The sequence below is a fragment of the Oncorhynchus nerka genome, linkage group LG7 (genome assembly GCF_034236695.1).
Source record: "Oncorhynchus nerka isolate Pitt River linkage group LG7, Oner_Uvic_2.0, whole genome shotgun sequence".
Classification (NCBI taxonomy): domain Eukaryota; kingdom Metazoa; phylum Chordata; class Actinopteri; order Salmoniformes; family Salmonidae; genus Oncorhynchus; species Oncorhynchus nerka.
The window spans coordinates 63,664,558-63,684,557 of NC_088402.1; the positions used below are offsets into that span (position 1 = coordinate 63,664,558).

Genomic DNA, 20,000 nt, shown 5'->3' on the forward strand with positions numbered 1-20,000 from the left:
GGGACTTTGAGTGTGGTTATGCTGTTTTTACAGTAAACATTAAGCTGTCGTCTGAGCAGGCTGTTGGAAGAAAGGATACGTTGTGTGAGAGTAGGTGAGAGTAGAGTGCTGGTTAGATTAGCTCGTTGGCACTGAGAGATTACCCGGTTGCTTGTGGAGTGTGCAGGGCTGTAAGCAGGATCTGTGGTCTGCAGGCTGAGTGGGCTGCACCGCTAATGGGCCAGAACACCCAGGGCATTGATGCAGGATTAGGGGCTGAAATTCCACTGCCCTCTGAGGGAACAGGGGAGGTAACGCAGCCATGAGTGTGGTTGAGGTGGTGTGTGTGTGTGTGTGTGTTTGTGCGCGTGTGCGTGCATGAGTGTGGTTGAGGTGGTGTGTGTGTGTTTGTGTGTTTGTGCGCGTGTGTGTGCATGAGTGTGGTTGAGGTGGTGTGTGTGTGTTTGTGCGCGTGTGTGTGCATGAGTGTGTGTGTGTGTGTTGAATGGTGGGCGGGGGGGGGTGTAAATGGGCCTGTAGTTTTGACGGCTTGATTTGGCAGACGGTACTGTTGGAATAAAGTGGTTGAATTCCTGTTTTCCCCAGTGTAGAGACCTTTCCTGTTGTGTTTCTACTACAAACACGGCTGTGGTATTCCGGAAAACGAGTATGTGGGGGCGTGTGGGTATTACTGTTCTGATAAGCTGAGTAAAGGTTTTGTTGAGAAAGGTGTTTTCATTGTTTCATTGTGACACTTTCTTGAGTCAGATTTAGTTTCCATGCCTTGATTATGTACTCACAATATGGCCATGTTGTTGGAAACTAACCCAGCACTGTCTCACATCCTCTGTCGCACTGCGTCAGACCAAACCTGATCAGATCTCATATCTGTCTCACAGCTACCTGCATCTCATACTCTCTCTTAGTTTCACAATATGAGACAAATACTGTTGAGAAGATATTGCCCCTGGCCCTACTGTAGGTTTGTCCTTCACACAGACCTTGGTTGCCATTACTTGGGGTGGCAGGGTAGCCTAGTGGTAGAGCGTTGGACTAGTAACTGGAAGGTTGCAAGTTCAAACCCCCGAGCTGACAAGGTACAAATCTGTCGTTCTGCCCCTGTTCCTAGGCCGTCATTGAAAATAAGAATTTGTTCTTAACTGACTTGCCTAGTTAAATAAAGGTAAAATAAATAAATACAAATTTACTGTAACACCTAGATGCCTCTCTCTATCCGAGCTGTGGAAGGTCAGAGGGTTTAAAGCCTCTGACTGAACAGAGGAATGTGCAGAACGGATTCCTGCCGGTTCTGGCATCCCAGTCACGGATACTTTCTTCTCAGTTAAATATGAGCAAATTGGCTTTGAACAGTCACCCATTTACCCACCAAGCAGGTCTAGTCTAACGTAGTGTGCATGGGGGTATATTTAAGCATTAAGGCCTGAGGGGGTGTGGCCAACGCAACGCGGAGTGCCTGGATACAGCCCTTAGCCGTGGTATATTGGTCATATACCACAAACCCCCGAGGTGCCTTATTGCTATTATAAACTGGTTACCAACATGATTAGAGCAGTAAAAATGTATATTTTGTCATACCTGTGGTATTCCACGGCTTTCAGCATTCAGGGCTCGAACCACCCAGTTTATAATACATTTTTGATCCCGATTTTTGGTGTCTTTGAATGTGTTTATTGTGTAAATATTTGTTTTTTTATTCACCCCAAAATCTTCCTCTCTTCTGTTCCAGGGACACAGGTCAAAGATGGCAGCCTGCTCCAGGGTCGAAGGCAGCCATGTTAGTGAAGGTGAACAGCATTGGCAGGAACCAGTCCGTGGTGCCCGCTAGCGCCCTGCACCTCCTCCACCACAACAACCTCAGCCCTGGAAGCCCTGCTGTGTACCAGGTCCACTCTGACAGACCCAGCCCTGCAGGCAAGATGGCTGCCCCCGTGGACCCCAAGCAAGCTTTCCACCTGAAGAAGGGAGACAATGGTAACTTCTGCCTGGTGATGCCCTCCACTGGCAGCAAGGTCCACCAGACCCCCCAGAGGTCTCAGGCTGGCACCCCCAGGCCCTCCTCGCCCCAGTACGGTGCCACTCCACCCATCTATGATGAACCCCCCATGGATCCACCTATATATGATGAACCCCCCATGGAGGTGGAGGGGGCCCACCTCCTGAACAGGCCCTTCACCCCCTCCACCAGCCTACAGAGGGTCCGCCAGCCCCAATCACACCCCCAGAACCAATCCCAGCAGCAGCCCAAGCTTCTCCAATACCCAGCCTCTCACCTGAGCTCCAAACACAAGAGAAACCCCTCCGCCACAGAGTACAGCCCCGCTGGACGGGAGTGCATCAAACACATGGTCAACGTGGACCCTGCCACCTGCAAACAGAGCCCCTTATCCCAGCCTGTCCAGACAGAGCAGGGCCCTGCCCCAGAGCCTGCCCTGCCCCCTCTCCATCCCCCTCCCCAGCCCCAGGTGCGATCCAGCCCAGGCCCAAGGAGGTGAGTCTAGAGAAGAAGCAGTCGTGGCGTCTCCTGGAGGCCAGCGCGAGGAAGAACATGGAGGCTCGACACAGCCGACAGAACAGCCTGGCCTCCCAAGAGTACCCGGCACCGGCGGCCGTTACCTACCAGGACTCAGGCTACTCTACGGGGCCCTCGCCCAGCCTTAGGAGGAAGAACCGCAGGAGAGCTCTGGGCGGAGGGGCTGGGGGTGCAGGGCAGGGCCGGCCAGGCTCGGTGGGCAGCACTGGGGAGCTCAGTGCCCTGAATGAGAAGCTGATGGCAGAGATGCGGGCGGTGGTGAGTCGCTCAAACACCCTGCGTGGCAGCAAGGCCAGCCTGGACACAGAGATGTCTGAGGGGTCTGTACCACGGGCCCGTTCCCCCTTGAACTCCCTAAAGAAGCACAGGGGCCGCAGCGCCTCTCGGGAGGACATCAGTGCCAGTAACCGCTCTCTGTATCGGGCCGGGAGCGGGAGTAACCACGGCGACGTACCCCTCTCGCCCCTGGTGTCAGACGGCATGGTGCGTCAGAAACGGACCTATGAGAAGGTGGACACTCTGGAGAAAAGCATCACCAGCCAGAACAGCCTGTCCTCCCCAGAGCCCCCCATGTCCCCCTCCCAGGTACGGTACAGCCCTCCTCTCAACACGGTGTACTGAAGGTGTTCGTGACTGTTGTACTTGTCTTATCTGTGTCTTAGCATTCAGACCTCTTTGTGTTTACACAGTAGAAGACAGAAGGGGCCTGTTCCTCTGGCGTGTGTGTAGCTGAGTGGGGATATGTTGACATGTTAGTGTATGTGCCTGGCGCCTGCTGAGTTCCAGGGCCTCTCCAGCCTGCTGAGTTGTGTATAGAACAGTGTGGTGACCTAGGAAAGGGCAGTCTGTGTGAGGCTGAAAGGGCAGTCTGTGTGAGGCTGAAAGGGCAGTCTGTGTGAGGCTGAAAGGGTGGGTCTGCTCTGTGCTCTCTCTGTCTCATGTGACGGGGGCATGGCCTGATTAGCCTCGTTAGCTGCGTTACTGCAGGTCAGCTGGAATGTCTGCCCTCTATCTCTCTTTATTACTGCAGATAGATTGTGGCTTCCCTCAATGTAATTGTCTGCATCATTTCTAATCCCCCATATATTTTTTTGTAAATACATTCTGTATTTAAATATATGTTCCTTTATTATTTTCCACTAACTCTACCACCCCTCCCCTAATTGGAGTAAACTAATGGACAACAACACTTAGGCTTCTGTTTCCAGTTTATACATACTACAGTTTACATACACCTTAGCCAAATACATTTAAACTCAGTTTTTCACAATTCCTGACATTTAATCCTAGTAAAAAAATTCCCTGTTTTACGTCAGATAGGATCACCACTTTATTTTAAGAATGTGAAATGTCAGAATAATAGTAGAGAGAATCATTTATTTCAGCTTTATTTCTTTCATCACATTCCCAGTGGGTCAGAAGTTTACATACACTCAGTTAGTATTTGGTAGCAGTGCCTTTATATTGTTTAACTTGGGTTGTTACGTCCATTGTCGGAATGAGACCAAAGCGCAGAGTGGAAAGTGTACATCTTACTTTATTTTAGACACCAAAAACAACAAAAGATAAACGAACGTATCGTTCTGCAGGCTACACAGTAACTGAACAAAAACAAGATCCCACAAACTCAGGTGGAAAACAGGCTGCCTAAGTATGATCCCCAATCAGAGACAACGATAGACAGCTGCTTCTGATTGGGAACCCGGGCCAGCAAAGAAATAGAAAATTAGAATGCCCACCCAAATCACACCCTGACCTAACCAAATAGAGAAATAAACAGGCTCTCTAAGGTCAGGTTGTGACATGGGTCAAATGTTTCGGGTAGCCCTTCCACAAGCTTCCCACAATAAGTTGGGTGAATTTTGGCACATTCCTCCTGACAGTGCTGGTGTAACTTAGTCAGGTTTGTAGGCCTCCTTGCTCGCACACACTTTTTCAGTTCTGCCCACAATTTTCTATAGGATTGAGGTCAGGTCTTTGTGATGGCCAATCCAATACCTTGACTTTGCTATCCTTAAGCCATTTTGCCACAACTTTGGAAGTATGCTTGGGGTTATTGTCCATTTGGAAGACCCATTTGCGGCCAAGTTTTAACTTCCTGACTGATGTCTTGAGATTTTGCTTCAATATATCCACATAATTGTCCTGCCTCATGATACCATCTACTTTGTGAAGTGCACCAGTCCCTCCTGCAGCAAAGCACCCCCACAACATGATGCTGCCACCCCGTGCTTCACGGTTGGGATGGTGTTCTTCCGCTTGCAAGCCTCCTCCGTTTCCCCCCAAACATAACGATGGTCATTATGGCCAAACAGTTCTATTTTTGTTTCATCTAACCAGAGGACATTCAAAGTACGATCTTTGTCCCCATGTGCAGTTGCAAACCTTAGTCTGGCAATTTGTATGGCGGTTTTGTTTGGAGCAGTGACATCTTCCTTACTGAGCCTTTCAGGTTATGTCGATATAGGACTCGTTTAACTGTGGATATAGATACTTTTGTACCTGTTTCCTCCAGCATCTTCACAAGGTCCTTTGCTGTTGTTCTGGGATTGATTTGAACTTTCCACACAAAAGTACATTCATCTCTAGGAGACAGAACGCATCTCCTTCCTGAGCGGTATGACGGCTGAGTGGTCCCATGGTGTTTATAATTGTGTACTATTGTTTGTACAGATGAACGTGGTACCTTCAGGTGTTTGGAAATTGTTCCCAAGGAATAACCAGACTTGTGGAGGTCTACAATTTTTTCCGGAGGTCTTGGCTGATTTCTTTTGATTTTCCCATGATGTCAAGCAAAGAGGCACTGAGTTTGAAGGTAGGCGTTGAAATACATCAACAGGTACACCTCCAATTGACTAAAATGATGTCAATTAGCCTATCAGAAGCTTCTAAAGCCATAACATAATTTTCTGGAATTTTCCAAGCTGTTTCAAGGCACATTCAACTTAGTGTATGTAAACTTCTGACCCACTGGAATTATGATACAGTGAATTATAAGTGAAATAATATGTCTGTAAACAATTGTTGGAAAAATGACTTGTGTCATGCACACAGTACATGTCCTAACCGACTTGCCAAAACTATAGTTTGTTAACAAGAAGTTTGTGGAGTGGTTGAAAAAGAGTTTTAATGACTCCAACCTAAGTGTATGTGAACTTCCGACTTCAACTGTATGTACATTTTATGGACACAATGTAGTTTACAATAGTTCTCTTTTGTTTGTTTTTAGTCCCATTGTTCAGCTACCCTCAACCCCGTTCAGCTACCCTCAACCCCGTTCAGCTACCCTCAACCCCGTTCAGCTACCCTCAACCCCGTTCAGCTACCCTCAACCCCGTTCAGCTACCCTCAACCCAGTTCAGCTACCCTCAACCCCGTTCAGCTACCCTCAACCCAGTTCAGCTACCCTCAACCCCGTTCAGCTACCCTCAACCCCGTTCAGCTACCCTCAACCCAGTTCAGCTACCCTCAACCCCGTTCAGCTACCCTCAACCCCCCCTCAACCCCGTTCAGCTACCCTCAACCCCGTTCAGCTACCCTCAACCCCGTTCAGCTACCCTCAACCCCTCCCATCTATCTCTGAAGACCACACAATTGTTCAACTGTGCTGTGATGTTTCTCAAAAGTTCTGAACCGTTCTATTCTCATAGTTTCTACAGATTGTAAATTAAACATACACATTTTTGTATTATTATATTATTGACCGATTGACTATGATTTTTTAAATCACCCAGCAGTGCTATTTGCAGAGTTATCTCAAGGTAAATGTTGCAATTTTCATCCATTCCTGAACCTGCAACCAAAAAGAAGCTACCAAACAAATTATCTAAATGATCAATTATCAAATGATCTAAATCTGCAGAGCTGGGATGGTTCTATCCCCCATATTTATAACATTCCATTGGTGGCCAAAATGTTGTATAATAATCTTAATTGAAAACTGTTGAGGTTAAAATCCAGCGATGTTTTATGTATCAGTTCATAAACCATGTGCCATGGAATTGGTACATTGAAAATCTCTTTCCAACTATTTTGCAATCTATTTGGCACAGCTGTCCATTTTTTTGTCCTGAAATGAAACTGATATCCTGTTTTTCTCACCCCATTCTTGAACATTGGGTGAGACGTTCTTACTAATCTGCTACAGAACCCGTTTGGATTTAAGTATGACTTTTGTATGACTGACGCCTTTAGTGGGAGGTCTAATGCTTTAATATTGAATCATTTCTGCCCTCTGAATTCATATTCATTATATAAATAGGCCCGCTTGAAGTTCCAATTCAAGTTTTTTTTGCTTATATCATTTAGAATACAGTTCACTAGGTGTAGGGAGACCATAACAAAATAGGTAAACTGGGACATGACTACAGAGTTAATCAGGGTAAACTGGGACATGACTAAAGAGTTAATCAGGGTAAACTGGGACATGACTAAAGAGTTAATCAGGGTAAACTGGGACATGACTAAAGAGTTAATCAGGGTAAACTGGGGCATGACTAAAGAGTTAATCTGGGTAAACTGGGACATGACTAAAGAGTTAATCAGGGTAAACTGGGACATGACTAAAGAGTTAATCAGGGTAAACTGGGATATGACTAAAGAGTTAATCAAGGTAAACTGGGACATGACTAAAGAGTTAATCAGGGTAAACTGGGACATGACTAAAGAGTTAATCAGGGTAAACTGGGACATGACTAAAGAGTGAATCAGGGTAAACTGGGACATGACTAAAGAGTTAATCAGGGTAAACTGGGACATGACTAAAGAGTTAATCAGGGTAAACTGGGACATGACTAAAGAGTTAATCAGAGTGATTTTTCCACAAATAGAAAACTGTAACTTTCTATTAAAATGTACTGTAGTGAGATAATTTCTCTCTTTTGGGATATGAATACCGAATATTTCCACTTCATGGTCAGACCATTTTATTAGTAAACTACATGGTACATGGTAAACTATCTATCTATCTATCTATCTATCTATCTATCTATCTATCTATCTATCTATCTATCTATCTATCTATCTATCTATCTCGCTCTCTCTCTCTATCTTGCTCTCTCTCTCTCTCTATCTTGCTCTCTCTCTCTCTCTCTCTCTCTCTCTTGCTCTCTCTCTTTATCTATCTCGCTCTCTCTATTTCAATTCAATTCAAGGGCTTTATTGGCATGGGAAACATGTGTTAACATTGCCAAAGCAAGTGAGGTAGATAATATATAAAGTGAATATATAAAGTGAAATAAACAATAAAAATTAATAGTAAACATTACACATACAGAAGTTTCAAAACAATAAAGACATTACAAATGTCATATTATATATATATACAGTGTTTTAACAATGTACAAATGGTAAAGGACACAAGATAAAATAAATAAGCATAAATATGGGTTGTATTTACAATGGTGTGTGTTCTTCACTGGTTGCCCTTTTCTCGTGGCAACAGGTCACAAATCTTGCTGCTGTGATGGCACACTGTGGAATTTCACCCAGTAGATATGGGAGTTTTTCAAAATTGGATTTGTTTTCGAATTCTTTGTGGATCTGTGTAATCTGAGGGAAATATGTCTCTCTAATATGGTCATACATTGGGCAGGAGGTTAGGAAGTGCAGCTCAGTTTCCACCTCATTTTGTGGGCAGTGAGCACAGAGCCTGTCTTCTCTTGAGAGCCATGTCTGCCTACGGCGGCCTTTCTCAATAGCAAGGCTATGCTCACTGACTCTGTACATAGTCACAGTGGTCAGGTATTCTGCCGCTGTGTACTCTCTGTGTAGGGCCAAATAGCATTCTAGTTTGCTCTGTTTTTTTGTTAATTCTTTCCAATGTGTCAAGTAATTATCTTTTTGTTTTCTCATTATTTGGTTGGGTCTCTCTCTCTCCCTCTCTCTCTCTCTCCCCCCCCCTCTCTCTCTCTCTCTCTCTCTCTCTCTCTCCCTCTCTCTCTCTCCCTCTCTCTCTCTCTCTCTCTCTCCCTCTCTCTCTCTAACAAAATAAAGCTCTCCCCTTTGTCCTTGTCAGCGTTATAGGCAGTTCTATGGAACAACACTTGTTCTATTTTCTTCCCATGTTGTGTTGGAGATGTGGCAGTGTGTAGGCGATTCTGAGGGAAGGCGTTGTGAGGCAGCAGTCATCTCTGTGTCTCCCTGTCGTCTTCTCTCTGGGATTCACCTCCCTCTTGCCTCAACCTTCAGGAGAAAATAATGGCCACTGTCGACATCCTGTCGCCCTAGGAACAATGCAGAAGAAAGCTGCTCGCTCTCAGTTTCCTGTTGCCAAAGTCTGTGTTCCATTCCAGGAAAAGGGCTTTGCATCGGAGGTCCTCAACTCACATTGGGGTTGTTTTTAATCACGTTTTATCTGTCTTTTCCTGTGAAGAAATGACTTCACGTTGATGCAGTGTGTTTTAGAAATATTGTGCATGAGTGTGGGGGGGGGATAGTAAATCAAAGAGAATTCTGACAATGACAAGTGAAGATGTTTAGCTGGTCCTCAGAACTAAAAAGTTTATTTTAGGCTTAGGGGTTAGAATTCAGGTTAGGGGTTAGTTTAGGGAAAATAGGATTTTCACAAGTACAGTAATGTGTGTGTGTGTGTGTGTGTGTGTGTGTGTGTGTGTGTGTGTGTGTGTGTGTGTGTGTGTGTGTGTGCCTGTGCATGCGTACATGTGTGTGTGCAGGTCAGCTGTTGGTTCACCTGCACCAGCCCGCAATTACTAATAACCCATCCACAAGCGACGACTCTTTGTGATGAGGTGAACATCTGAGGCCCATAGCTGACCCTATAACACTCTAATATAGAAAATGCATTTTAGACTACAGTTGGAGACAGTTGACATTTTTTGGGACGAGGGTGGAGGATTCTTCTGCCTGGTTTAGATATGTTTCTGCTTGTAATTCCCGACATTTTGGCAGGCTATTTGTTAGTCAACTTGTCTATACTTAGATACATGCAGCTTCTGTTCTGTCATTATATGATGCCCTAGAAGACTAAACAAAACCCTGGTCAACAGAATAATATCATAAATCGATAGAATGATGATGACATTGGTGAAGTTCTCTGTCATCGCTGCTTCTTCCGCGGAGCAAAGACGTTTAGGGAATAAAAATAGAATAACTCAACCCCCCCAAAAAATAAATATATCTATACATTTTCCGTGCAAAATTTCCAAATGACATCAGTTTGATGGGTGTAAGGAAATAAAAAGAAGTGAAAACGACCATCATGTTTCTGAGAAGATTTCAGTTTGGCTTAGATGCATATTTTATGTGGTTGAAATACTATCAGTGTCAAGTGTCAGTGTGCAGAGATGAGGACGGAGTCAGGTTGCAGGACACAGAACTGAGTAAAATAACGCACTTTACTCGAAAAAGAAACAACCATAAATTCCACGCAGGGAAAACACACCATAACACAAGCAGTCTAAGACTCAACAAGGAACAAACACGCACAAAACATATTGGGAACCAGAGGGTTAATTAGGGGAAATAATATTAACGTAATGGGAACCAGAGGGTTAAATAGGGAAATAATATTAACGTAATGGGAACCAGAGGGTTAAATAGGGGAAATAATATTAACGTAATGGGAACCAGAGGGTTAATTAGGGGAAATAATATTAACGTAATGGGAACCAGAGGGTTAAATAGGGAAATAATATTAACGTAATGGGAACCAGAGGGTTAAATAGGGGAAATAATATTAACGTAATGGGAACCAGAGGGTTAAATAGGGAAATAATATTAACGTAATGGGAACCAGAGGGTTAAATAGGGGAAATAATATTAACGTAATGGGAACCAGAGGGTTAATTAGGGGAAATAATATTAACGTAATGGGAACCAGAGGGTTAAATAGGGGAAATAATATTAACGTAATGGGAACCAGAGGGTTAATTAGGGGAAATAATATTAACGTAATGGGAACCAGAGGGTTAAATAGGGAAATAATATTAACGTAATGGGAACCAGAGGGTTAATTAGGGGAAATAATATTAACGTAATGGGAACCAGAGGGTTAAATAGGGAAATAATATTAACGTAATGGGAACCAGAGGGTTAATTAGGGAAATAATATTAACGTAATGGGAACCAGAGGGTTAATTAGGGAAATAATATTAACGTAATGGGAACCAGAGGGTTAATTAGGGAAATAATATTAACGTAATGGGAACCAGAGGGTTAAATAGGGGAAATAATATTAACGTAATGGGAACCAGAGGGTTAATTAGGGAAATAATATTAACGTAATGGGAACCAGAGGGTTAATTAGGGGAAATAATATTAACGTAATGGGAACCAGAGGGTTAATTAGGGAAATAATATTAACGTAATGGGAACCAGAGGGTTAATTAGGGGAAATAATATTAACGTAATGGGAACCAGAGGGTTAATTAGGGGAAATAATATTAACGTAATGGGAACCAGAGGGTTAAATAGGGGAAATAATATTAACGTAATGGGAACCAGAGGGTTAATTAGGGGAAATAATATTAACGTAATGGGAACCAGAGGGTTAATTAGGGGAAATAATATTAACGTAATGGGAACCAGAGGGTTAAATAGGGAAATAATATTAACGTAATGGGAACCAGAGGGTTAATTAGGGGAAATAATATTAACGTAATGGGAACCAGAGGGTTAAATAGGGGAAATAATATTAACGTAATGGGAACCAGAGGGTTAAATAGGGAAATAATATTAACGTAATGGGAACCAGAGGGTTAATTAGGGGAAATAATATTAACGTAATGGGAACCAGAGGGTTAATTAGGGGAAATAATATTAACGTAATGGGAACCAGAGGGTTAAATAGGGAAATAATATTAACGTAATGGGAACCAGAGGGTTAAATAGGGGAAATAATATTAACGTAATGGGAACCAGAGGGTTAAATAGGGGAAATAATATTAACGTAATGGGAACCAGAGGGTTAAATAGGGGAATAATATTAACATAATGGGAACCAGAGGGTTAAATAGGGGAAATAATATTAACGTAATGGGAACCAGAGGGTTAATTAGGGGAAATAATATTAATGTAATGGGAACCAGAGGGTTAAATAGGGAAATAATATTAACGTAATGGGAACCAGGTGTGTACAATCAAGACAAAACAAAATAGACAAAAAAACATAGATCGGTGGCGGCTAGAAAGCCGGTGACGACGACCGCCGAACGCCGCCCGAGCGCGGAGAGGCACCAACTTCGGCGGTGGTGCCTCTCCTCTCCGTCGTTAGACATAGAATTTTACAGCAAGAAATGCTTGAGTCAGCAGGAGGTAACTTGAAGGCTATGTAAGATGGCTATAGACCTACAGTTTCTATTTACCTCATCTGAACAGCAGGCTACAGTTCCCTTCACGTGCCATAGGCCTGTTTGAAGTCCCCATCGCCTCACAATCATCACACAATCATCACACATACTGCTTTCATCCTATTCTACTACTTCACCACATCTTACCCAGACATTACAGTTCTGGCCCTCCCTTCTCTTTATTTTCAACTCTCCATTTCGCAGCTTTTCTCTTTTTGAATTAAACTCTGACATTGTCCTTTTTACGCTACTGCTACTCTCTGTTCATCATATATGCATAGTCACTCTAACCATACCTACATGTACATTCTACCTCAATAAGCCTGACTAACCGGTGTCTGTATATAGCCTTGCTACTCTTCTTTTCAAATGTCTTTTTACTGTTGTTTTATTTCTTTACTTACCGACACACACACACACACACACACACACATACTTTTTTTCCCTCCGCGCTATTGGTTAGAGCCTGTAAGTAAGCATTTCACTGTAAGGTCTATACCTGTTGTATTCGGCGCACGTGACAAATAAACTTTGATTTGATTTGATGTTAACTATTCTGTACGTTTCCAAAAGCATGTGGAGATTGGCGTGTAGGCTATTTGGCGTAGAGTCAGGCCTTAAAGCTTAGGCTTGTAGACGAATGCCAGATAGTCTAAATACCCGAATGTAGCCTATAGATAGAAATTGCACAAGAATGATACATTTATCATTTTTTATACATTTATGGTTTTTGTTAAGGTATTGTTTTCTCTTTATTCAACACGCCCGACACCCCCCCGCCCTTCATCCACACAATATTTAATGACCCTAATCCCGCCCTGCGGATATGACCGCAGGGGACTGTGGGTTACGAGCCAACCCACGCTTCGCAGTGTGCGTGTGTGTTTTGATTTGGGTTAGCCTAGTTTCTCAGTGTGCCTGGTTACATAGGCAGAGAGTTGTTTTTGTCAAAGGCTTTATCAACTCAAACCACATCCACCCCCATAACTTGTAGGCCCGCTCTTCTGCAGTGACTCTGAACAGCACAGTCTGTCTGTACAAACTAAAAAGAGAGCAAGGACTCACCCAGGCTGATTACACATTTGCGGCAGACAGGAAAAATAAAGGAGCTTTGATGGGGGTGGCTGAGCGCTCCGCTCCCCCACGCAAAGTGCCATCGATAAGGTGGCTTAGTCACCTCCACCAAGGGAACACTGCATGCCTGGAGAAGCTCTCCTGAAGAGGGAACGAGAGGAGAAGACAGAGAGAGTGACAGAGAGGCAGAGGAAAAGAAAGATACAGAGGTAGAGATTATTTTCTGCTCTCAGCATCTCTCAGGTGAGTCAGTGATAGACTTGCAGGGTCTCATGCCAGTGGAGTGCTTCAGAGGAGCAGGATCATGTTTGGCTCGGTCAGTAAGTCAGAGAGATGACGAGTGAGATGAGAAACAGTATGGGGACAGAAACACTGAACAGTGGGATCGTTACTGAACACGGCAGAAACTAGGTCACTCTGCAGAGTGGAAAGTGGTGAGTACCAAACAACGTACCCTGCCTGCATCCACCAGACTAGACCGGAGGACCATCACTGGTGTAAAATGTGTGTGTGTGTGTATGGCGAGATTGTATCATGCAGTTCAATGAAAAGAATGTCCACCAACCACCCAGGTAGAAGGAAGAGATGGGAAGAGTCTTTATACTCGATACGGTAAGATAGAGGAGATGACACAGAGAGTGGGAAACAAAACACTGTTCTTCCATGTCTCAACAGATCTTATCCTGGCTGCAGTGTGTGTTGTGTTGCGCTGGGCTTGGGGACTGTGTATCTTTGCTCCAGAGCATTAATCACAGCAGTACTGTTACTGTAAGCGGTGGGATGGAGGTTAACTGCCTCTGTTTGTCAGCAGTGTGTTGTTGGTGACTCATTCAAGCTGAGTATTTGAGACTTATTTTCCCACACTAGCGCTTAGCGGGGGTCATGCTAGCTCCAACCTCATTCATCCATCCGCTATCCCAGCTGGGTCACATCACTCGACAACTGGTGCATTCTCTAAACTCTGCTCTGTTCAATAAAACGCACCCTTACTAAATTTTTCATTTCATTTTTTTTAACTCGATCTGGACGACCTTTATTAGAATTGTTGGTTTCATTCCAGGACTATTTTTATTGCATAAAGGGGAAAAAGTTTCTGGCAGCAGAAATGAAGCCAATCCCTCGTTTTCGAGGGGAAGCGTTTATTTTTTTCTCAGACAATAAGCATTGGGGAGAAGGTCCAGGCAGTCCCACTCTCCACCAGGCTGGTTACTGGCTGGGAGGAACAGAGTAATTCGTGTGGATACAGCCCAGCAACCACTACAAAGGCACCAGAGTCCTAGATTTATGACTCATTGCTCTGGTTCACTGGGGATAATATCATGCCTAGAAATGGGATCACTTACATTCAGGATTTACAATACTGTAGGCACTTCTAAGTTGTAGACTCGTCTTGTACACTTTTACTGGGTATGTATACTTATGTCTTGGTATAGTAAGTCTCCAGGGAGGGGTTAAGTTATTGACTGTCAAAACTGAAAGTGATGGCCATCTTGAATCCTCCGATCTGAAAGCAGGCTTGTCTTATGGGTGTGTGCATGTACCAAGTGCTCCGAGGGGCTCCTATATGAAACTCCTACGTTATGCAGATGAACACACACTCATGTAGAAGTAACGTACGCGTGTTTCACTGTTCATTGTCAGGTGTGTGGGAGAGTAACTTGGCAGAGGCAGCCTGTGCTGTACAGGGAGACTGGGGGCTGAGTGCTGTGTGCATGTCGGTTGCATTGGCTTTACTGAAATGTGGTTCAAGCCCACAGAAGCCATATCATTCACTGTAGTATATGGAGCCTGACTTAAACCCCCATGGAAATTACTCTCCCGAAGGCCTCCAGCAAGAATGCCGGTCGGGAATGGAAATACGAAGGGGGTCCTAAATAACCCGACATCAGTAATTAGCAGGATTGGTCTGTAATAGTGGTTCTTTTGTACAAACACTAATGTAAAAACTAACACAGTTAACCAGGATTTATTTGAGCACAATTTGTGGGAAATGTGGCGTTAAGACTGGGCGTCCTAATTTCTGGAGCTTTGGGAACCTGTCCAAACAAGTTAGGCCAAACTCTCTCTTGTCTGTGTAACTTGTGAGTGTTTTCCACTGTCCCTGGCTAGCTGTGTCTGGTTTGAAGGTGCCCCTGCTTGCCCTGACCCTAAATGTGCCTGAGGAGCAATGTCTTACCCTGTTGTCTGCAACCTAGTCTGGGAGAGGACACTGTGATGGCCAGGACACTGCTGAGCCCCGTCACACCACACAGGACACTGCTAAACCCAATCACAGACTATCACACCACACACACACACACACACACACACACACACACACACACACACACTGACCAGGAAGACTAGACACTGAGAGCCATCTGGGACAAACAGAGGCAGAGGAAATGAGAGTGAGAGGTAGTGGACTAAATGAGGAAGATGAATTACATGAGAGATGGAAAGAGAGAGGAAGAAGGGATTGATGGATCTCAAAGCACTATGAATACCTGTGACAGGCAGCAGATGCAGCCGTTTGAGTGAAAGGGAATGGATTGTTGGGAAATAAAGAGGAGGAGAGAGAGAGAGAGAGAGAGGTTAAGGCCAATGTTGCGTGGCCAAAGCCAGAACGTCTTAATCTTGTGTCCCCTCCGAGGACTGATGGTTTGGCACCCAGTAATTCCCTCAGGCCTCCCTCGCGCTTAATTACCCAGCTAACAAGCCTTACACAACCCCTTTTTTTAATCGTCATCTGAGCCTGTTTAACCAGCCACTTCGGTACGGTTACATCATGGAAATTCAGCATTGGCCACTATAAGACCTCTGTTTTCAGCTTAGACTTATTTGTGACTGGTACCTCCATGGCCGTGTTTTATACTGTGCGATGAATACAAATGATGTGGGTTTGGAGAAAGGCTTTGTTGGCGTTAGCGGGTCGTAGAGGAGCTCCAGACCTGCTGAGGGGGTTAGGGTTGGAAAGCTTTGGACCTGGGCTATGGAAAAATACACCAGTTATACTGCTGACCGACAGCCCACATGGTTCATATCACCATTCTGCATAGTTTACTGCACCGCTGAAAACATTCTCATGCGGCTTTTGTTTTTAATACGACCACATTATGAAGGCCGTACTACGATGGGGACGTATGTCTGTTAGGGCCGGTCTGTAAAATGCGGGTAACCATCCCTAGACCCTACCCACACAGCTCTGACAGAACGTTAATGAAACCCCTGGTATCTGTTCAACAGATCTGCCAGACTTCTGCTCTAGTGTGGTATTACATTGTAAATATGACATCATAGGATGAATATGAATGTAAAGCCCATATGTCAAGGTTATTGTTGGTTATTACAGTTTGTTCTTCTTTGGGCCGTGTAATTGAGCCTGACGAAGACTTTGGCGACACATTAGTGTTGGTTCAGAGGAAGACTCAGTATTGTTATGATTGGGTTTGAATTAACTGGATGTTCCAGAGTGGAAGAACCATGGTAGCCATCGGGGATTTGATATGATTCATTGCATAAAGTGGACAAATTGATATCATATTATTAGATTAGTGAAAGTAGTTTAATAAAGGCCCAGTGGCAGTGGGAGTGTTTTGGCTTGAGGGAAGCAGACAGGAGAAGGGTACCGTGAGTGGGGGATGGATGTTATGTTACCGTATGTGTTTTGATGCGATTTCCATATTGGGTCACCTATTTCTGGAGTGGGATCTGTGTGAGTGATTCCAGGTTCTACTCTGAGGAGGAATGAGTAAGCTTATCCTACAGTATGCACGCACGCACGCACACACACACACACACACACACACACCATAATGCACATGCTCTACAAACCTTTGCAGCATTAGACACATACCATCAACAAACAGTAATTCACATAGGATTCCAGCTGTAGCGTTTGTCTATGCCTTGAATCTTCCTCTCCTTCCCTCTCTCCCTCTGTTTTCTTCTCCAGGCAGGAACACTGGAATCCAAGGCCCAGTCCGAGTCCTCATCACACGGGGGAGGTAATGGTCACGGGGGCACCCGGGGTTCCCCCCATAGAGTTATCGTGACTGGAGACAGAGGAGAAGGTGGGGGAGGTGGAAAAGGAGGTATGGGTTACCAGTACCCTTACACCACCCTCTGCAAACCTCCTCCAGACGCCAACATGGTGGACTGGGCCAGTAAGAACCTGAACCAACACACTCAGGGCCTGTTCCGCCGCCGCGTCTCCATCTCCAACATGCTCTCCTGGAACAGGGGCTCCATTAAAAAGCCCATGCTGATCACCAGCGACCGCACAGTCAAGAAGGAGGCCTGTGAGATGTTCAAACTGGTCCAGGCCTACATGGGGGACCGTCCAGCCCGGCTGGAGCGCCGTCACGCTGCCCTGCTGGTGGTCACTAAGTGCTGGGGCATGCAGGGCCTGAGGGACGAGTTGTACGTCCAGCTGGTCAGACAGACCACTGACAACCTGAACCTGAGAAGCCTGGAGGCCGGCTGGGAACTCATGGCCATCAGCCTGGCCTTCTTCTCCCCCTCACCCAAGTTCAGACGCTACCTGGAGGGGTACATTCAGAGACATCTGGAGCCCTCCAACGACAAGAAGAGTGAGTGGCAACACCGCTTCTATTGATCAAATGTTTTGTTCTGTTGATATAAATCTATGAATGTTTTTCTGTGTTTACCATTGGTTGTGGGTTGGTGAAGGTTGTTGTTTCCTGTGGCTGCGGATTTTTGGTGTTTTGGAGGTAAATACGATTTGTTTGATTAGACTAGAATGCATCCAGAGGTGTGTTTGTGTTTCCGGTATTCCCGTGTGGTCAAAAACAGCCAGTTGATATTGGTTTTCCAGCTATTATTATCTGGGATTCAGGCCAGATCAAACAGGATGCAGCACTGGAAAAGTGAGAGAAGAAAAAAAAAAAAAAAAGGAGGGGGGAGTAAGGTCAAAGTTGAGAGAGCCCAGCACAAAACACCATCATCTGTTTTTCAGATCTACACACGGAGAAGAGTTATTGCGAGAAATCTTTAATCAAATAACGTTTTCACTTTCCGCCGTGTTTGCCACTTACAGTCATGCAGCACATTATGGAACAACAGGACATGAAGAACAAGAAGAATTCAAAGTCCCGGAAGAAGAGGAAGCAGAACAATGAGGAGGAAGAAGAGGAGGGTGAGTTCCACTACGGCAACACTTGTTCATTCATACAGGAGACAAATGGAGAGGGAGGATTAACCCCACAGTGTCACCCTCTTAGAACTGACACACTCACAGGAGAGATTAACTAGCTCTTTTTCTATATGAGATTGATCGTTGAAGGTATTGCACACATTTGCATCACCACAACGCTTTTTAAATGAGAGTAGCAGAACCACACAAAGGAGCCTTGAGATCCAAGCGCCAGGGTGTCCTGTTTCCCTCTGTGCTGTATCTCTGTTGCCCAGCTGAGCTGGCTAGCACACGCTGCCAGTCGTCCTCCCTGGCCCTGTCTCCCCCTCTGGCCTAAAGAACAGTAGTGGCGCTGTCTTGGCCATGGCTGAGGATGGCTTTCTTTAGAGCGAGAGGAGACACCACCTACCTATAGGAAATATCCTCACACATACAGTTGAAGTCGGAAGTTTACATACACTTAGGTTGGAGTCATTAAAACTCTTTAGTCATGTCCCAGTTTACCCTGATTAACTCTGTAGTCATGTCCCAGTTTACCTATTTTGTTATGGTCTCCCTACACCTAGTGAACTGTATTCTAAATTATATAAGCAAAAAAAACTTGAATTGGAACTTCAAGCGGGCCTATTTATATAATGAATATGAATTCAGAGGGTAGAAATGATTCAATATTAAAGCATTAGACCTCCCACTAAAGGCGTCAGTCATACAAAAGTCATACTTAAATCCAAACGGGTTCTGTAGCAGATTAGTAAGAACGTCTCACCCAATGTTCAAGAATGGGGTGAGAAAAACAGGATATCAGTTTCATTTCAGGACAAAAAAATGAACAGCTGTGCCAAATAGATTGCAAAATAGTTGGAAAGAGATTTTCGATGTACCAATTCCATGGCACATGGTTTATGAACTGATACATAAAACATCGCTGGATTTAAACCTCAACATTTTTCAATTAAGATTATTATACAACATTTTGGCCACCAATGGAATGTTATAAATATGGGGGATAGAACCATCCCAGCTCTGCAGATTTAGATCATTTGATAATTGATCATTTAGATAATTTGTTTGGTAGCTTCTTTTTGGTTGCAGGTTCAGGAATGGATGAAAATTGCAACATTTACCTTGAGATAACTCTGCAAATAGCACTGCTGGGTGATTTAAAAAATCATAGTCAATCGGTCAATAATGTAATAATACTCTTAGCAAAAATGTGTATGTTTAATTTACAATCTGTAGAAACTATGAGAATAGAACGGTTCAGAACTTTTGAGAAACATCACAGCACAGTTGAACAATTGTGTGGTCTTCAGAGATAGATGGGAGGGGTTGAGGGTAGCTGAACGGGGTTGAGGGTAGCTGAACGGGGTTGAGGGTAGCTGAACGGGGTTGAGGGTAGCTGAACGGGGTTGAGGGTAGATGAACGGGGTTGAGGGTAGCTGAACAATGGGACTAAAAACAAACAAAAGAGAACTATTGTAAAATACATTGTGTCCATAAAATGTACATACAGTTGAAGTCGTAAGTTTACATACACTTAGGTTGGAGTCATTAAAACTTGTTTTTCAACCACTCCACAAACTTCTTGTGAACAAACTATAGTTTTTGCAAGTTGGTTAGGACATCTACTTTGTGCACGACACAAGTAGTTTTTTCAACAATTGTTTACAGACAGATTATTTCACTTATAATTCACTGTATCACAATTCCAGTGGGTCAGAAGTTTACATACACTAAGTTGACTGTGCCTTGAAACAGCTTGGAAAATTCCAGAAAATTATGTCATGGCTTTCAAAGCTTCTGATAGGTTAATTGACATCATTTGAGTCAATTGGAGGTGTACCTGTGGATGTATTTCAAGGCCTACCTTCAAACTCAGTGCCTCTTTGCTTGACATCATGGGAAAATCAAAAGAAATCAGGCAAGACCTCCGGGAAAAAAAATGTAGACTTCC

At 44.3% G+C, this 20,000-nt stretch overlaps 1 protein-coding gene across 1 annotated transcript in view; it reads left to right on the forward strand.

The window, feature by feature from the left end:
* Positions 1 to 20,000, forward strand: part of LOC115132166 (rho GTPase-activating protein 39-like) — a 106,001-nt gene that overhangs the window by 71,513 nt on the left and 14,488 nt on the right. The window contains 4 exon segments of the mRNA XM_029664472.2: positions 1,727 to 2,480; positions 2,483 to 3,115; positions 16,847 to 17,483; positions 17,951 to 18,049. Coding sequence (XP_029520332.2) covers positions 1,727 to 2,480; positions 2,483 to 3,115; positions 16,847 to 17,483; positions 17,951 to 18,049 — 2,123 coding nt within the window.